The following is a 19,928-nucleotide window of genomic DNA, read 5'->3' as shown; positions in this document are numbered from 1 at the left end:
CAACAGGTGACTGCAATAAACCTTCCATTGCTCAGCCTCTAGAAAGACCCTAGAAAGCTGCTCTATCCACACTGTAACAGAGGCTGGTGCTGTTTGTGTAAGTCTGACTTGGCTAATTTTGGAAGCTGAAGTTGGCTTCCTATTTGCCAGCTTCTCGTTCGAATTTACCCGTTCCACCTTAAATGGTGCAGCAGTTACATTCTGACACCTGCATCATTTAAGGTGGAACGGGGAAATTCGAACGAGAAGCCGGCGAATTAAAAGCTGCCTTCAGCTCGGCGGCGGTGAGCGGTGTGTGTCAGCTGCAGCGGTGAAAACAGCACCTACCTCGATCCATTTTTGAGCCTCGCGAACGGCCGGCTCTGAGACTGACTCGGCGGGCTGGTGCTGCAGATGTAGATGCCGTCCTGCGTCTGACCCTGGACTGGCCATTTAGATCGCCTTCTCTGGCCTAACTGGTCGACGGATGAGCGAGCAGCCCGGCTATGAAAGTCCCACCGCCAGCTAAAGTTCTCTCTCAGCACTTCAGCGTCGCTGCCTCGCTGCCTCGGTGCCGCAGACCTGCACTGCACTTTGCAGATGAGCTGAGACGCGCCCCCTCCTCCCCTACACACACACACACACACACACACACACACACACACACAACACACCATACACACACCCACTTTTCTCAATCGCAGGGAGCGCGAGCTCCGCCAACCTGCTCGCGCTGCCTCCTCAATCCAACCAATGGCTAAAAATAAGCGAGGGAGAGGAGCGCGGGAGGCAGCCAATCAGAGCGGGGATCGGCGGCCCACGACACGCCCACTCTCAGCTTTGAGTTCATAGAGCAGCTCAGAGTGACAGAACTGACAATACAGTTCAGCTTTCAGCTTCAGGACAGTCAATCAATCAATAAATACAATTATTGTTATTATTTTGTTTCTCAGTTTGTCCTAAGGCTAAAATAATCGAATAATCAAAACTCATTTAATGTAATAGTCTAATAAAATAAATGTATGTATGAATATTATTATTATTATCAAATATATATATCCATTTTTTTGTTGTTGTTTTTCAGTTTTTGACATAGTTTGAAAATGTTTGTTGCACTTTACATTACAATTCATGGTGATTGTACCAAAAGAAACTCCTGTACAAACTCCCACATAGTACCTGCTCTGTGAGGGTCCATGGGGGTCCTGACCACTGAAGAACAGGGTAAAAGGGGGCTAACAAAGTATTAGAGAAACAGATGGACTACAGTCTGTAACTGTAGAACTACAAAGTGCACCTATATAGTAAGTGGAGCTGATTAAATGGACAATGAGCGTAGAAACAAGGAGGTGGTCATAATGTTATGCCTGATCGGTGCTTGATATATATATACATAAATGAGAGCATGTCCATTTATATTTCTACATCATTTAAACACTTTACCTTGAATAAAATTTTCATTATGAAAGAAAAAACAGATACTCCAAAGTTGATTGTCATAAAATCTCTTTGCATTAAAATACATTAAAATGTAAGAATGTTTAATGTTTTTGTCTTCTCCTTTAAAGTTGCCATTTTGGAGATACATGTTTTCCTTTGGACGGCGACGATATTATCACAATTATATCAAATAGAACTTAATTGTATAAAATATTTAATTCATAAAATACATAATTATTATTGTATAATATACATAAACCATATTATATACTTATCAATTATATTGTTATTGGAAGCAATAATAATAACGTAGTAATAACACAGTAACAAAGTAATAATCCTCATCATCATCATCATTTTCATCATCAATAGTTCTCCACATATAAAAAACAATAAGTTACAGTACGAAGAACATTCCTTCAAAAAAAGCCTAAATGCTACGTGTGATAAGCCTGAGTCTCTAGTAAACCCTCAGTATAAATCACTGTTAATGAAGTGAGTCTCTGAGCTGGTATTGATTCTAGACAGCTCGAGTTCTGCAATGCCAGGCAATCAAGACAAAACTGCTGCTTCATCTGCAGACCCACCTCGCTGTAAAAGAACTCTAGTTGCTGCTGTGACTTAATACCACTCAGTCTTACAGTTCATTAGTTCTGTATGGTTTATAACCTGCCACACGCACACACACACACACACACACACACACACACACACACAAACACACACACACACACGCAGACAGACATCCAAAGGCACAGACACTAAAACTGCATGTTAAAGGTTAAACTCTTGGTTAATTTGTCATCCTAAGGAAATGCATTAGTAGAGTTTACTGCATTTGCAAGGGTAGACGGTGACATCAATATCTGAAACAAAGTTAGGTTCGAACTGAAAGCAGTTAAATAATTAAAGATCATTTTCCCCTTTGACCCCGCCTGCGTACAGAAGCATCTCTGTTCACAGGTGCAGATACTCAAATGCAGTAAAGATAAACTACTGTATTATACAGCACTCAGGGTGCGATTAAGGCCTCTATAGACACTACAGACGTTTGCACATGTAAATTGATTGTATTAAAGTGGTGCTCAAACGAGCATGGGAGTAATGTAAAACTGACCTAATTCAAATGGAGAACATTTCTACACGTCTGTTTACAATCTATGATGGACTAAAATCAACATCTGCCTGGAGAACAACACAGTTGCTGCAGGCTAAATCTAAAAAAAAACACAAGAAAACTTGTAGCCTTGATGTATGAACACATTTTACCGCCCTCTAGTGGAGAGAAGCGCCAAATACTCGACTTTTCCCTCTCCCAGGACGCTGGAGTTTGCTTGCTATACCCGTTCCACCTTAAATGTGCAGGAGTTCCAAAATGTATGCTGCAGCATTTAAGGTGGAACGGGAATTTCGAATAAGACGCCGGTGAAGCAGGAAGGCGATTTCATCCTCGTCCCACAGTCTGCGCTCCTTTAAAGGGGAAGTCCACCGATTTTTCAAAATATCTGCATTATCAAATGTTTAAGATGTGAACAAAGTCATTAATAGTGATTTTGATTTGAAATGCCTTTCTGAAACTTCCCGAGTCAGAACTGTTCACAGTGGTGGTGATAGGAACCAGACGTCTGAAGCTTCTGAAGCCTCTAAAAGCTCCCTTACAGGGAGTTACTACATTATTAGAAGCTGCTTGATGTCTGAAACACTGTTTACCACAATTTTAAGGTAAAGATATGCCCTAAAACATATATTTTTGAAAGCCAAGGGTACATATAGGGCGTTGTGAGGCAAAATAGTCCCCAAAGAAAGCTAACTTTTCCAGATTTACCACTGTTACCATTACCAACAAATATATCAGAACACAGTGTAAGTTCACTGGTGGCTCTGAATAGTAAATCAAATAGCAATATTTGTGTTGTGAACATCATGACCCCTGGCAGTGGTGGACGAAGTACACAAATCATGTATTTGAGTGAAAGTAGAGACACCCAAGGTAAAATATTACTCCAGTAAAAGTAGAAGTTCCTCCCTTTAGACCTCCACTTGAGTAAAAGTACAAAAGTATTCATCATCAAATGTACTTAAGTATCAAAAGTGAAAGTACTAAAAGAGTAATTATGACTTTAATGTCCTGTTATCATTTTTGTAACAAGACTCGCTTCATTAACTCATTTTAGGTGAAAATGCTCCAGTGTCTCTCTTGGTAAACCAGTCTTTTAATAGAGTCATTAATTTGTGACGCTGATGTCTATTAAAATTATCATAAGAACGAAACACTGAAGGCAAACAGTTTCCATCAGGTAGAACTGAGTGGCTCTGAAATAACTTTTTACAAACAAGCAAAGTTTCAGTTTCAGATTTGTTTGCAACTTAGTTACAAGTTTAAAACTTTAGTTTTAAAGTTTAATAAAAACTTTAAACTCAGGTTCACAAATGAGTTTCCTTTACTAAACTGCATCTGTAGGTCTCTGTTCATAAACATAAACTAGCCAAAAACAAATTTACTATAAAATGAAACGTGTTTGTATAAATTCAGAAAAAAGACACGTCAGTCACAACTGCATATGTGTACATATTTCTATATCGTGTTCTATTTACACAAAGTTAGGTTAGTTCATCATTTATGTAGGAATAGACTCTCCCAAAATTGCACTGGGTCGGTATGACCAACAGGTCAAAACAGGCTCAAACTAAGTGCACTCTGTTCCCTGATTGGTCTTCTTCCTTTGCGCTTCTTTTGTTTTGACATGTTACGTTTTTATTTACACATAAACCAAAAGGAACGACAGATTTCTCATAATGTAGTGGAGTAAAAAGTGAGATATTCGACTTTGAAATGTAGTGGAGTGAAAGTAAAAAGTGGTAATACTTCAGTAAAGTAAAAATACAAGAAAAAACTACTTAAGTACAGAAACCAGTTACATTCACTTAGTTACTGTCCACCACTGACCCCTGGTTCCTATCAACACCAGTGTACAAAAATGTAAGTTGGCAAGTTTCTCTACAGTGAATCATTTCATATCAAACTACTCTGAATGACTTTGTTTACACCTCGATGACTGAATTACACAGAAACTTTGGAAAATGGGTGGAATTCCCCTTTAAGGTTGCTATGGGAACGGTACACTTGCACTTTAGCATTTCCGCAGTTCAAACTGGTTTCGCTAGCTTCTTCTGCTGTCTAGACAGAGTCGGCCCGTTTCTACGTGACCCGTTTTAGCCTAGTAAGGTGAATAACAGCAGATAAAGCCACGTCATGTCGTCAAAAACAGGTGAAGTGGACAGCTCGCTGACAGGTGTGTGTGACAGCTGCTCCTTTGTCTTTAGCTGAAGGCGAACACAGCCCGCTGTCTCTCTCTCTCACTCTCCGCTGTGCTCCTCTGACTGACTGACTGACTCTGACTCTGATTCTCCTCCTCTACGGTGTTTTACGGTAAGTTCTGATTTCAGCTCTCGCCTAAATTAGTTTGGTTTTATCGAAGAAAAAGAACCAAAAATAATAAAAAACAGTAAAAAAGAGAGAAACAAGGGCTGTCGATGGACCCACAGCAGGTAGAGTGATAAAAAGCTTATTTATACGGACTGGGAATAGTCATTTTATGACCGACAGATGGCGCCATACTATAACGTGTATAGCGAGTAATCCCATATAATATCTATGAGTTAATCCAGCTAAAGCAATAGTTATTATTTTTGTTTTTTGTTTGTTTGTTTGTTTGTTTCTTCAGTAGTCACATCAGTACAGAGAAGTATAAGGATCAAATCAAATCACATTTATTATCACATCACATTTACACAGGTGCGAAGGTGAATCTTAGGTGAGTAGCCCCCTGAACTGAAAAAAAAAAAAATGAACTCTATAATATACACATTAATGTACACCACGATTGCACTATTTCCCATGTACAGTTTTGCACAATAATATAAGTTGCAGTTTGTGAGTCCGAGGTAGATGAATGAGATGCGGGTTACACAGGATAGAATATCGATATGCACATATTCCAGATTATGCAAGATATGAATAGAAGATGTGCAAAATGACCATCTGTACACCGATCAGGCATATCCTTATTTTTATGCTTATTGTCCACTTACTATATAGGTGCACTGTGTAGTTCTACAGTTACAGACTGTAGTCCATCTGTTTCTCTGCATACTTTGTTAGCCCCTTTTCACCCTGTTCTTCAGTGGTCAGGACCCCCATGGACCCTCACAGAGCAGGTACTATTTGGGTGGTGGATCATTCTCAGCACTGCAGTAACACTGACATGGTGGTGGTGTGTTAGTGTGTGTTGTGCTGGTCTGAGTGGATCAGACACAGCAGAGCTGCTGGTGTTTTTAAACACCTCAGTGTCACTGCTGGACTAAGAATAGTCCACCAACCAAAAATATCCAGCCAACGGCGTCCTGTGGGCAGCGTCCTGTGACCACTGATGAAGGACTAGAGGATGATTAGCTCAGACTGTGCAGCAGCAGATGAGCTATCATCTCTGACTTTACATCTACAGGGTGGGCCAACAACGCAGGTGCGTCTAATAGAGTGGACAGTGAGTGGACACAGTGTTTAAAAACTCCTGCAGCACTGCTGTGTCTGATCCACTCGTACCAGCACAACTCACATTAACACACCACCACCACGTTAGTGTTACTGCAGTGCTGAGAATGATCCACTGTTTGCGGTGTGGATGAGGTGTGGATTGTCCATGGAGATCATAATGATGATGACTCAGAGGTGCAGTTACAGGCTCATAGACTGATACACCAGCACTACTGGCTGTTCAGCAGCCTGATGGCCTGGAGGGAAGAAATATAAGGACAAGGAAGAAACAAACACAAGGCCCGCCACGCAATCCTATCCGGCCCGCAAAAATATTTTAATTTTCTATTAATATTAGCCCATTTCACAATGCGCTGCACTACAGTCCCCAGCATGCACTGCAACGTAATGCGCTACGACTCTCCTACCCCAACAACAATCTATGAGACAGCGGTTACACCTCAATTCTATACAGTTCAAAGAAATTACACACCAGTCGTATCACACTAACTGCATTTCAGCTGCAGTTCAACCAGTATTAACACCCAATGTTAGCTCAGCCGCTCAGAAACTGAGCCCAAGTATTAAAGAACTTGCAGCACTGAAAGGATGCCAGGTGTCTAAATGAAGCAGATAGGTAGGTTTAAAAGACTGAACACCTGGAGACATTTAAATTTTGAATTTTATAGTACCCATGTAATATTTCAAGGTCTGTTACAAGTGCCTATATTTTACTGTTTAAAATTTTTGCGTATTTTGATTAAACAATGGCTATTTGGGGTTGTAGCACAACATTAATTAAATATGAAATAAAAACATTTTTTTTCTCTGGTCCACGGATTTGTTGAGATTTCTTAATATGGCCCCTTTAGTTTTTGAGTTTGACACCCTTGTTTTAGTCCATTCATCATGAAATTTACATATAATCTATTTATATAGTCCTACATACAATCTAAAGGGCAACAAGTACTTAATGTATTTCAAGGTATTTAAAGTGTCAAAAACTGAAAAACGTCAAAAATGGAAATATGAGGTTTTCTTCCGATAACAGCGATATATGCATCAAATGAAACACTGTGTATAGACTACTGCAGATAGAAGTAGTTTTTACAGCCTTTTTGCTCGAATTTTCAATTCCCATAAAATAGTCTTTTATTTCCAAGATGTAGACTGAGAGAAAAACGCCTCGTTACTGAATCTGAATTTGTAAATATAGTATTTAGCAAGAAAAATGAATAAATTAATAGAACTGATTCTTGTCTTGATTGCTAAAAATATTGAATCCAAACAATACTTTTTAAAAAGTGAAGAGAAATCAGCTAAAATAATGTCAGTAACTTATCTTAGAGAACATTGCCAGAATTTTATTGCATATGAACAGCACCAAAATAAATGGAACAGGGTTTAAGAATGCTCATTACAGAAACTGCAGCCGAGGTTGATGTCATTTTTAAACCTTTGTCAGAAAACGTTCACTGGGTGCTTTAGAGGGTTTGAGTCAGTTTCTTTTGTGTTTGTCTCTGACGTCATCTCATCTGTTGTCTTGGAGGAGTTCTTTACTGTACAGTTTGGTGATTTTTTTGCTCTTTCTTCTTCTTACATGTCCTGAACTAATACACATTCTAGTTAAGAGTTGGTTTGGCAAAGAAATCATCAAAATGTACTGTAAATGGAAGGAAGCAATCAGATCTTGAGGTGATATTAAGCCTAATGTGGCTGAAACCTGAAACTGTTTTGACTTTAACTTGTGATTTTTTTTCTAAAAATTTGCTCAACTCGTCTCACTGTCTTCTCACTGTGACAAGCAGAATTTGACTACACCATAGCGTCACTTGATTTACGATGTTAAAGGTCCCTTATCATGGATTTTTTCAGCTTTCTTGAAATGAAAGAGTTTGATGTAAAATGTAAACACTGTTGAAGTTTCCAAGCATTCATTCCTCAGTCCACACAGTTCATTTCTGGAAACTAACTTGCAAAAACAGCCTGTTTTGATTTAATTGATTTTTGTGAGGTCACTAAAACCAACACGTTTACACATATTTACCTATTCAGCCTACAACAGTTTAGCCCCGCCCATTCATAACAAAGTTATAAAGAGAGCTTCAGCCTGAACTGCTGTTTGAATGAGACACAGTACAAGGCAGCCAATCAGAACAGAGCTTGTTTACATATAGAAGAAAACCTTGTTTCTCCATTTTTGTCGTTTTTCAGTTTTTGACACAATCTGAAAACGCCTGTTGCTCTTTACATTGTGTGTAAACTTCATGATGAATGGACTAAAAGAAACGGCCCAAAATGGCTTGGAAAAAAGTCTGGTTCCATTGACTTACATTAAAAGTAAAGTAGGTTTTTACCTTTTCCTGTAAAGTTGCCATTTTGGAGACAAGGTTTTCTTCCGACTACAGCGATATATCACTCTTAAAGGCACAGTAACAAAAGGAGTCTGTTTAATTGTAAGGGATAAAGAGAGGCTGGAAAATTACCATGGTGGACAATGTCATAGGTGGACCTCAGGGAAAAAATACAAGTACAAGTAAAATGTAGTATATGGGCCCCTAAAGTATTGCATCCATCACATCTGTAAAGTATGTCTAAAGTATCCAGACAGCTCTTCTAATGGGTGATATTCTAATTTAAGGTGTACCTATTGCTGATACAGGCATGTTGAGCACATGGCGTCCACACATGAGCCTAAGGCCACCATGCATAATGCCAAGCATCAGCTAGAGGGGTATAAAGCCCCCCAGCATTAGGCTGTGGAGCAGTGGAGCAGTGGAACTGCGTTCTCTGGAGTGATAGAGCTCCTTCCGTATCCTTGGAATGAGTTGGAGTGATCCAGAACTGACCATCCAACATCAGTACCTGAGCCTACTGATGCTGTTGTGGTTGAATGCTATTGAATCCTCACAGTAATGTTCCTACATCTAGTGTAAAGCCTTCTCAGACGAGTAGAGGCTGTTATTACAGCAAAGGGGAGACAAACTCTCCTGATTTCAGAAGAAACATTGATGAATCTACAAACTTTTGGACATATGTTGTAGTTCTTCCACAGCAGTTTAGCTGTAGATCTTGAACATAATTGTAAAAAATGTAGAAGAAAAAGTTCTGACGATCTGCTTTGCTGATATTTCTTTCCTATCAGGTCTAAAAAATGGTGTCGCTGCTGCTGATCTCACTCCCTCTGCTCCCCATTGTCGTCATGGCTACCACACTTTGCCACTCACGGCTGCTGGCTCTTTGTCACCGTGTGTGCGCCAGGGTGCTGAGGTTCTTTCGCGGGAGGGTGTGTGTGAGCAGCACACATGCCTACGTCTTCTCAGAGTGTACCCACGGTCAGGCTGCCAGCGTGCTGGACACGTTCGACCTGTATGCCAAGACGCACGCCTCATTCAGCATCGGGCCCGAAAAAGGTTAAAGATGCAGTGACTGCTGCGTGTGTGTGTGTTTGTATCTGTATGTCTCCTCCCTAACTTCACATTTCAACACCATATTCTTCATAATCCACTATTATAATGGCCACTTTGCATATCTGCACCTGGCCATAATGTCCCAGGGGTGGCATGATGATTGGGTTCAGTGGGCCGAGGCCAGGGGTCGAAAACCCAAATGTTAAGACGAGCCATTTTGTCAAGTTTCAACAAAAATCCAACCATCTTGGGAGCCAAAACGTTTCATGTCCATTTTACTGAAGTAATAATAATAATAATAATAATAATAATTATTATTATTATTATTACTGAAGTAGCATCACCCTCTTGGCTGTAAATGTGTCTCAGTATGTGCTAATGTCTTAGTATAGGCTAAAAATATATAATATGAACGCAAACACAGACTTACTTTGCTATGCTATGCTAATCTCCGGCAGCAAACTTTTCCTCAAAAGTAAAATAGTTTCTTGTAAAATTACTTTCTACGAAGCTGAAGTCAGCTTTTCATTCGCCAGCTTCTTGTTCAAATTATCCCATTCCACCTTAAATAGTGCCTGAGGTGCCAGAGCGTAGCTGACTATGTAACTAACTGTTGCACCACTTAAAGTGAAACTGGAAAATTTGAACAAGAAGCTGGTGAGCGAGAAGCTGATTTCAGCATCGGGACTTTTTAGTATTTGACAGTTTCTCGTTGCAGATTAAACGTATCAGGAAACCAGCTGGAGTGATTATAAATGCAAATAAGTCAATTCATCTCCAAATTATCGATGTTCGTCTTAAATCTTTCACCTTTCGCCTTTTCGTGAGCTACTAGCTAGGCAAGATTGTTGTCGTTGCTATGGTGACCAGCAGTCTGCGCGCCAACCTTCAGGTTTGAAGGGTGAATTACATGGCACTTGCTGTGCAATCCTTCTGATTGGAGCCGCCTTCGATGACATAGTTGAAGACTGTCACACTTGGTAGGACCTTTGAAATGTGGCTAAAAAATGCAGACTTAGTTAATGAGAAATGATGTATCCTTCAAGTCATTGGGTCACCCTCAATCCTTCACATGCAGCACAAAAACAACAGTAAATACAGAAACTGCTGTGATTCGACAGCACATTCGCGATAACACATGACAGAAGAACAGCTAAACAACCTGGAATCAGCCTGATTGAACCCAGTACCATTTGCCAAATGTGTGGTCTGATCTTCAGAGTCTGACCAAATCAGACTGAGCCATAAAACTGCCGCAATATCAAGTTTAGCTCAGTTTTGTCAGTTTTTGCCAGATCAATATTAGAGTTGTTTTGTTCCAGCCAGTCTGTAAAGCATCTTACAGCCCATTTAGTTTGGCGAATGGTGTTGGGTTTATTTCTGGCTGATTCCAGGTTGTTTAGCTGTTCTTCTGTCACAGCTGCTCAGTGGTGATGACAGTTTGGGAATTTAGTGTAGTCTCATCTTCGTTGTCGCTTTGCAACGGCGTCTGATACAGTGTTTGTGAAAAAAAACGTGCTGTTATGGCGAAATAGACGTTCTCTAACTAACTGTTATATAATATTAAATATAAGCTTCAACTGAAACGTAAGATTTAAATATGTTTGCTTATGTCAGGAAGCTGTGACATTTCAGTACAGCCTGCTTCTGCCCCCTTGAATGTTTTATGAGTAAAATGAATTTACAGGCTTGTTGCAATGGGTGAAAATTAAAAAGATGTAATAAGAGGCATTTCATAGCAGAAAAAGTCATGTGGTCCTTCTGCAGGTGAGTTTGTGGAGGAGGTGGTGAGGCGTGAGGCTCCTCTCAGGGTTTTGGAGTTGGGCATGCACTGCGGCTACACCTCCGTCAGAATACTGCGCCAGCTGCCCACATCCGGCAGGCTGCTGACTGTAGAGCTGGACCCCCTCACTGCTGAGAAGGGAGAGGAGATCATACTGGTCGCCGGTTTCAAAAGTCCACAGGTTTGTGGAACGTTCAAAAGCTTTCACTTTGACCTCTTGAACTCTAGGGGCCCATATGTGAGCCCACCCTTCAATTCCTCATCACCAACCTACATATTAGTTTCATAGTAGTTGCCATAATTCTGTAGTTTGAATAACAAGCCTAGAGGTATCTAAATCAGACCTGAATGGTGACAGATAGCTATATTTATTGTTATTTGTGTTATCATTTTGGACAATATTGCTGTAAATTCTATAGTAGTGTTACCATCTAGTTCAGCAGTAATACAGACTCATCATATAAATATTTGTATTCGCATTTACTCACCACTACATTAGAAACCCTTACCTTGTAAATCCACTTTGCTGTTGATGTAAAAGAAACTGACCGATAATGAAAGGAGTGGAGGGTGGATGACAAACTTTATATGAACAGGGTGTTTATGGAGCTCATAAAGTTGGCAATAAATGGAAGTACAAGGTAAATATGTGTAAGAAAGTGCACAGCGAGTGTATAAATCACAATATTTGAATCATGTCCCAGTATCAATGTTTTTCACCTACTTGACACAATCAATAATGGATATGAGCTCAAAGTGCAGCCTTTCAGCTTTAATCTGAGGGGATTTACATCTAAACTGAGTAAACAGTACGAATTACAACCATTTTGATACATAGCACCCCCATTTTTAGGGGCTTAGAAGTAATTGGGCAATTGGCTGCTCAGCTGTTTCAAGGCCACGTGTGTGTTATTGCCTCTTTATTTCACTTACAAGTAAGCAGATAACAATCTAGAGTTGATTTCAAGAGTGCTATTTGGAATCTGTTACTGTTAACTCTCAATATGAAGTTCGAAGAGCTGTCAGTTTTAGTGAAGCAAGCCATCATTAGCCTGAAGGAGTCAAAACAGACCCATCAGAGAGATTGCAAAAACATTAAGTGTGGCCAAATGAACTATTTGGTACATTCTTAAAAATAAAAAAAATGCGCTGGTGAGCTCTGACACACCAGAAGTCCTGGAAGACCATGGAAAACAACTGTGATGAATGGCCCAAGAATTCTTTCCCTGCTGAAGAAAAACAACATGTACAGTTCTGTATCAGAGTGATGGGAAGTGTAGAGCGTGGAGAGGGAAAGGACTGCTCATGACCCAAAGCATACTCATCTGTCAAGCATGGTGGAGGTAGTGTTATGGCATGGGCATGTATAACTGACTGCCTAACTGGTTTCCTTGTAATTATTGATAAAGTGACAGTGAAAGTGCATAGGGCTATATTACCTTCTCAGATTCAGGCAAATGCGTCGAACATGTTGGACAGCACTTCACAGTGCAGATGGACAGTATCAAGCATACTGTAAAGCAACCCAAGGCAGAGAAGCGGACTGTTCTGCAATGGCCAAATCAGTCACCTGACCTCTATCCAATCGAGCATGCATTTGGCAGTGGTGGACGAAGCACATAAATCATGTACTTGAGTTAAAGCAGAGATACCCAAGGTAAAATATTACTCCAGTAAAAGCAGAAGTTCCTCCATTTAGACCTCCACTTGAGTAAAAGTACAAAAGTATTTGCCTTCAAATGTACTTAAGTATGAAAAGTACTGAAAGATTAATTATGGCTCTAATGTCCTATTATCATTTTTGTAACAAGACTCGCTTCATTAACTCATTTTAGGTGAAAATACTCCAGTGTTACTCTTGGTAAACCAATCTTTTAATAGAATGTCATTAAATGTAGTTTTTATTAAATTTAAACAAGTTTAAGTTTAATAAAAACTAGCTTTAAACTCAGGTTCACAAATGAGTTTCCTTTACTAAACTGCATCTGTAGGTCTTTAGGGTTTAGGGTTCATAAACATAAACTAGCCAAAACTAATTTACTATTAAATGAAATAGTGTTTGTATAAATTCAGAATAAAGACACGTCAGTCACAACTGCATATGTGTACATATTTCTATATTGTGGTCTATTTACACAAAGTTAGGTTAGTTCATCATTTATGTTGAATAGACTCTCCCAAAATCTTACACTGCTGCACTGATGTTGAACTGTATGTATACTGTCCTCCTAATGGTTTGGCTTAACCAAAATTAGACAGCCAGCCAAACTCCCAGAATAACAACACGAGAGTCAGGATTTAGCATTCTAGCTCCAATTTTAGTGTAGACTCTTGAAGAGCATGTTGGTACAACAAAGGAGTAAACTGAAAATGATAAAACATATTTTGAATTACTAACATACAAATGATGGAGGTTTGAACATGTTAGCTAAGCATGACTATATAAAAGATAGAGTGCTAACGCATGTACATTATGCTAGCCTAACAGCCTAACCTACAGCCAGCTTCATTAAGCTAATACAAGCAAAGGCAGTCTCATCAATCATAAATACTCTTGGATATTGCAAGATAAACTTGTAAACAGTAAGAAATGACTTACAGGCAATGCTCACAATGGGCTAAATCCCTTGATTACGACAGATTGTACAACAGGCATGTAAAGCTGCTGAGATCCACAACAAGAACTAACATGGGTCTCTGGTTTCCTGTTTCCTGTCTGCCAGGGTGCAACACCTGCCTCTACCAAAGGGTGGTGCTACTGTACCTTGAAACACTCGAAAGCCTAGAGGCAGAACAGTATGCTTGCACTGGGTCGGTATGACCAACAGGTCAAAACAAGCTCAGAGCTAAGTGTGCGCTGTGCCCTGATTGGTGTTACGTTTTTATTCACACATAAACCAAAAGGAACGACAGATTTCTCATAATGTAGTGGAGTAAAAAGTGAGATATTCGACTTTGAAAGTAAAAAGTCGCCCAAAATGGAAATACTTAAGTAAAGTACAGATACACGAAAAAACTACTTAAGTACAGCAACCAATTACATTTACTTCATTACTGTCCACCACTGGCATTTGGCATACTGAAGGCGAAACTGAAGGTAAAAGGCCCAAAAAAGGCCTGGCAGAGCGTCACTAGGGAAGAAAACTAGCATCTGTAATATCTATGGATTCCAGACTTGTGGTAGTCGTTGACTGCAAAGGATTTGCTACCGAGTATTAAAAATGGCAATTTATTTATTTATTTATTTTTGTTTTTTTATTTTTTTGAATTTTCTTTTTATTGGGGAAAGTCTTTTGAAAAGAACATAGAAGAAAATACCAAATTACAATTATCAATTAGCACCACAATTATGGTTATCTAAGGACAATTCCATTAAGGGCCTATTCAGGCGCTTTGCTTTCAATGTTTGTATACTTTTATAAACCTATATACGCATAAATACATAATTACATACATACACACCAACCTCTTTTTCTAGTCTTTGCTTTTCTTATGGTAAGCGTATTTAGATAATACCATCCAGATCCATAATCATTATAAAGAAAAAAGGGAGAAAATAAATGAATAATTGAATAAATAAATAAAAATAAATAAATATACATATCTATCTATCCATCTATCTATCTATCTATCTATCTATCTCTCTCTCTCTCTCTCTCTCTATATATATATATATATATATATATACACACATATATAAATACATACACATACATATACATACATACATACACATATAAAATATAATAATGATAAAAATAGTAAAATAATATATATATATATATATATATATATATATATATATATATATATACATATAAGGGGGGGGTAAAAATGGCAATTTAATATATGATTAAGTTAGTTTGCCAAATCAACAAATTTTCAGCACATAAAAATGGGGGGACTATGTTAACCTGTGTTAACATGGTTGTAATTTCTGTTCACCTGAATATGGATATAAATACTCTCAAATGAAAGCTAAAAGTCTGGACTTGGAGCGCATTGTCATTATTTAATTTCGACTCCAATATGCTGTGGTGGACAGCTAAAATAAAAACTTTGTCAACATCCAAATATTTATGGACACTGGTACTTGAAGTACTTGTAGTAAAACTTGAATGTACATTGCTGTTAACAAGCGACTCATGTTTCAGTTCCAGGTACTGACCTGCTCCTCAGCTGCAGCGATCTCAAACTTGGCGTCTCACCTTGGCGAGAGCTGTTTAGACTTGGTTGTCATGGACCACGACCCTGAACAGTACCTTCCAGACCTCCTGGCCCTGCAGAGAGGACAGCTTATGTCCCCCCGCTGCGTCCTCCTCCTCAATGGGACACTGCAACCTGGAGCTCAGGCCTTGCTGGAGTACGTCGCTGCCAGGCCTCAGCACTACAGTGTAGGCCAGCAAATTAAAGACATGGTGGAGATCCACTATAACATATCCACATATTTCCAGAGAGAGGAGAGATAGCACTATGGGTAGTGATGTCAAGGTTTTAGATTTGGAATATACTGGGAAAATTTATATCACCGCTCATCAAAATCTTGTAACTCCATTTTTATGTTGTTTTTTTATAGCCTTTGAAAATGTCAGATGCCATTTAAACTGTGTAAACATTTCATCACGAATGGAACCAACAGAAATGGTCCAGAATGAATGACTAAAGGATGTTTTTCCTTCTCCTTCAAAGTTAATGTTTTGTAGATGGGTCATTCTACAGAAACGTCCATTTTGTGTCCCTAACATTTACAGATATATTACACTTAAAAACATGTGAGGGTTACAATTTATTTATATTTTTAAATAAAACAATAAGTTATTTTAACAGTTACACCTTGTTGAGCCTCAATTTAGCAATATTGGGTTTTAAATCAATTATCTAGAATTCCAGACACCACAGAAGAGCTCATCCCCACAGTCATGTGTAAAGGGTGAGGCCATATTTTGAAGAAAAAAAAAAACACATTTTTCTGCAATTTTAACTATAATAATCTATACATGACTATGGAATATATGATTTAAATGACATAAAGAAAACAAAAGCCAAATAAATATTATAAAATATATAATGAAAGTTGTGGTCCCCAGCAGTCGTGTCACTGGTGTTACTGCGTAACAAAAAATCTCTTATTTTGAAATAAAAATCACACTGATGACATCACTTGACTTCCTTTTACCTGTTTTCTGAGGATCTATGAAGAAAAGCACATGGTGAGTCCACTGTGTCTTTCAGTTATCAGAGATTTTCTCATTTAGCTCATGATTTCATATGAAGCTTTTAGCTGAAGTCACTGGTGTGACCGACTTTATTCTGAGGTAACTGTGAAAAAATAGAATACAAATGGATTCAATTACATGTTTTAGTGGATATTGCATGATTGACAACATGTGATTTGATGCTCTGTAGCAGCCAATTAGTAAAATGCATTGTTCATTAAAAATGTCTCTGGTGTTCCTTTCTTATGTGTAACACCAATGAGGATCAGTAACACCAGTGACTCCATGGATAGACAGAAAAGTAGACGTTTCTGTCGAATGACCCTATATACAAGATACAAAAAGAAATGGCCTGCTTTTGAAATTTGGGATGATTATTAATAGGTTTAGTAATATCACAGTCATATATATATGATGTGTGTGTGTGTGGGTGTCAAATGTGTAGCTGTTTCTGCATGAACACTACATGTATAGATTTAATATAAAAAACATTATTTTTAAGAAATCATAACTTACCTGTGTCCTCGGGTTTTGTTTTTACCTTGCCATGCCAACATGTTTAGCCATAAATTTATTAAGTGACGTAATTTAAGAGTTCAGAGAAGCCAAATTTAAAAGCTGGTAAGATTCATTAAAAACATTGATTGATTTTTTTCTTCATCACTGACACAAAGTGGATAGTGTAGAAGTCAGTGTTATTGTTTGGAGAAAAGTCACGTAATTTACTGTAGAAAAACGGACATTAAAAGGTCACATTTCCCTGCGTCACAGGTTTAGTCAGAGCCGGTTTATGAGGAGTCTGGCCTCTTCCTATTTCCCTCCGTTACATCAAAATCAGGACTGATAAACAGCAGAGGGCGCCCGTGAGCGAGTCCTCAATGAATGGGAGTAAATGTAGCTCAACAGCTAAAAATGAAAAGTTAAAATAGTTTCTAATCTCTCACCCAGAACGTTTCTTTAATTTTAGACAGTAGAAGGATGGATTTCACTAAATAAACAAAGAAAACTCACCTGTTTGTTTCCTTTTTTCTACAGTAAACGGGTTTTGGGCAGCAGAACGCTAACATTACTACTAGTAAATGCTGATTGGTTGGCGAGCGGAGCAGCTCATTGGCTGTTCACAATCACAAACGTCATGAACGTACATGAGGCGCCGTTTTAAACTCCTATAACTCGAGTTTAAAAGCCCTTAAAAATATAACAGCAGTGTTAAATGATTGTATTCTTTTACATTAAAAATGTTTAAGCATTTATAAACTATGATTTTGCTCAAATGCTCCATTCATTTTGGACTCGCTCGGGAGCGCCCTCTAGCGTTTGAGAAACCTGGAAGACATTACAGAATGATAATTCTCCTTTCTACAAGTTCTCTGGTTTAGTATTGTGGCACTGGTGTGGGGAGCCTGGGGGGTGTGGCCATGCAAAGTGGCTCTTGGGATGAGCCACACTCCCAGTTAAACACGATGGTTGTTGTTGTTGTTTTTATCAGTGCAGTTATGTTGCTTAGTGTAAGTCGTGTCTGAGGAGGGAGGATTTTGTGTGTGTGCTTTTCTACCCTCCTTGTACGTCACGTCCTCCCGTATTACTCCCTTCCCACGTATCGTGTTGGGGCAGCGCTAGGCTGGGCATTTCGCTGCCTCTGTTGAAGCGCCTGTTCAAAATAAAAGAGCATTTGCCTAAACGAGCGGTGTTGTCCGGTCCTTCTTCTTCACTGACGCTGCAGTGTGATAAGGCTGTAATTCTCAGTGTTATCTGACAAAAAAGAAATGTGGTCACTGAGGTCAAAACGTCTGTTTTTTGTTGAGAGCTGTGAGTAATTGAAACTGCAGAGGACCAAAAACATATTTCATAGAGTTAGCATGACCATTTGCCACCGATCTGGTGTGCGGATCATCCAGTGGCTTTTATTGGCCACCCAGGGGCCCACGCCACTAAAGGGCCCATGATAGCAATTATCAGAAAATCTAAACAGCTATTTTGATACACAGTGGGAATTTTACATAATCCTGATGCTCTGGTGTCTTTCCTAAACTTTTTAATTTAATTAATGAATTAATTTTATTTTAATTAATATTCAATAAGCTCCCGTTAGAGAAAATTTCCTCAAGCGAAGGTCCGGAACATCAGAATGTCTAACTTGCATCATGATTCAGTGCCATATACTGTTTACTGAAGGAGCCTAGTAGGTATATCAACATCTTATACAGTCAACAACTGAATGTCAAATCACATAAAGTACAGTTCAGTCATATTTCAACAATATTTTCTTTTTAGAGCACGACATGTGAAATAACTTCCCTCTGACTCACTTTCCTCTCTGACTGCTGTTTCTCACCTCGTCCCTCCCCTGTGTGGCATCACTCACCCGAGTCTCAGTGCTCATCGTAATGCACAGATCTGATTGGCTGAGTCACGTCATGTGTGATATGTACAACACATGCGATTGGTCTGTGAGTTTCCCGGGCCGCTAAAGCCATACCATAAAGGCTAGAGAAGTTATCCTGGTTAAAATAGGACCACCCCATCGAAATTAAATAATTCTCCATAGTTTATTGGTTATAGGTCCAGGTCCGCATAGGACAGCATCTGGGTCTGGACTCGGACCGTGGTCTGCCTATTAGTGACCTCTGCGCTATCGCCATTACCCCAGTCAAGCTTTCAGGACTTTAGCCATGTGAATGTACTTTGAATTTGAAGCTCCGGAGATTCAATCATGTGCCTGGGGGATCTGTAAAACTGAGACCTGTACTTTGAGTTAAGGATCCCCATTTCTGAAGCTAAATATAAAATGTCAGCCACCCGAGTTAAAAATTGCATCATCCTTCTTGGCTGTGATCTGCTAATTGTCACCAAAGGTAAGATATAAATGGAAAAAATAATAATTTCCACAGCTGCTGTGTTCTTTGGCCAGTGTTTTTGACGGTTTGGGTTTTAAGTTTGCTGCTCTTGTCCTTTATGTACATTTCAGCTGTTTGAGTGTAATTAATGTCATCTTGATTGGGAAAATGTGTTGCTTGTGAAGAGCAGATGCATAATGTTGCATTGGTTGTTGGATTTATATTAATCTGTGCATAATTGTGCTATTATTTTATCTTGATTGGAAAAAAATATACACTAATAGCGGTGACATGCCCAACACTGCAGTTAGAAGGCTAGTATGCTGAATAGGCTGTGTAACGTGCTGTAATATCATAAAGATGTCACTAAATGTCACCTAAAAAAGGTAGCCACGTAGGGGCCACCAAACATTTGTGCCCAGGGGCCGATAATCTGATGATCCGTGCTTGACCTTATAGTGAACCTATGACTGTAACTATACTGAACAAAATATAAATGCAGAAACTTTTTGTTTTGGTCCTGTTTTGCAGCAGTTTGACTACAAAAATCCATTTTTTTTTTCCTAGAAATGTGTTGAGCTGCTAAAGGTTCATTTTTTTTTTCATTTTCATTTTCAGCAAAAGGCTAATTCCATGAATGAGGTGCTATTTAACATCTGTTAATCTGGGCCTGAGGTTTTCTTCCATACTTCTATAACCTAAGAATAGCTCAGCCAGTTTGCATTAAGT

At 38.9% G+C, this 19,928-nt stretch overlaps 1 protein-coding gene across 2 annotated transcripts; it reads left to right on the top strand.

Moving 5' to 3' along the window:
- Positions 1–4,566: 4,566 nt before the first annotated feature.
- LOC118806467 (transmembrane O-methyltransferase homolog) lies at positions 4,567–15,793 on the top strand. Of its 2 annotated transcripts, none has more exons than XM_036567899.1 (4): positions 4,567–4,712; positions 9,099–9,366; positions 11,131–11,327; positions 15,301–15,793. In XM_036567899.1, exons 2-4 carry the CDS (start codon positions 9,108–9,110, stop codon positions 15,613–15,615), a joined length of 771 nt encoding a protein of 256 aa, XP_036423792.1. In that variant the 5' UTR covers positions 4,567–4,712; positions 9,099–9,107; the 3' UTR covers positions 15,616–15,793. The 2 variants fall into 2 exon arrangements, with proteins under 2 accessions (XP_036423792.1, XP_036423791.1); XM_036567898.1 differs by having other exon boundaries at positions 4,567–4,849.
- The last annotated feature ends 4,135 nt before the right edge of the window (positions 15,794–19,928 follow it).

Source organism: Colossoma macropomum, unplaced genomic scaffold (assembly GCF_904425465.1).
Source record: "Colossoma macropomum unplaced genomic scaffold, Colossoma_macropomum, whole genome shotgun sequence".
Classification (NCBI taxonomy): Eukaryota; Metazoa; Chordata; class Actinopteri; order Characiformes; family Serrasalmidae; genus Colossoma; species Colossoma macropomum.
Note: the sequence above shows the minus strand (reverse complement) of the source record. Positions and strands in the feature narration are given on the sequence as shown.

Bases quoted from the DNA above. Each gene is read 5' to 3' on its own strand.
- LOC118806467 (XM_036567899.1), top strand. From the start codon at position 9,108: ATGGTGTCGCTGCTGCTGATCTCACTCCCTCTGCTCCCCATTGTCGTC. The intron at 9,367-11,130 runs GTTAAAGATGCA...GTCCTTCTGCAG, and splicing joins CAGCATCGGGCCCGAAAAAG to GTGAGTTTGTGGAGGAGGTG. The intron at 11,328-15,300 runs GTTTGTGGAACG...CTCATGTTTCAG, and splicing joins CCGGTTTCAAAAGTCCACAG to TTCCAGGTACTGACCTGCTC.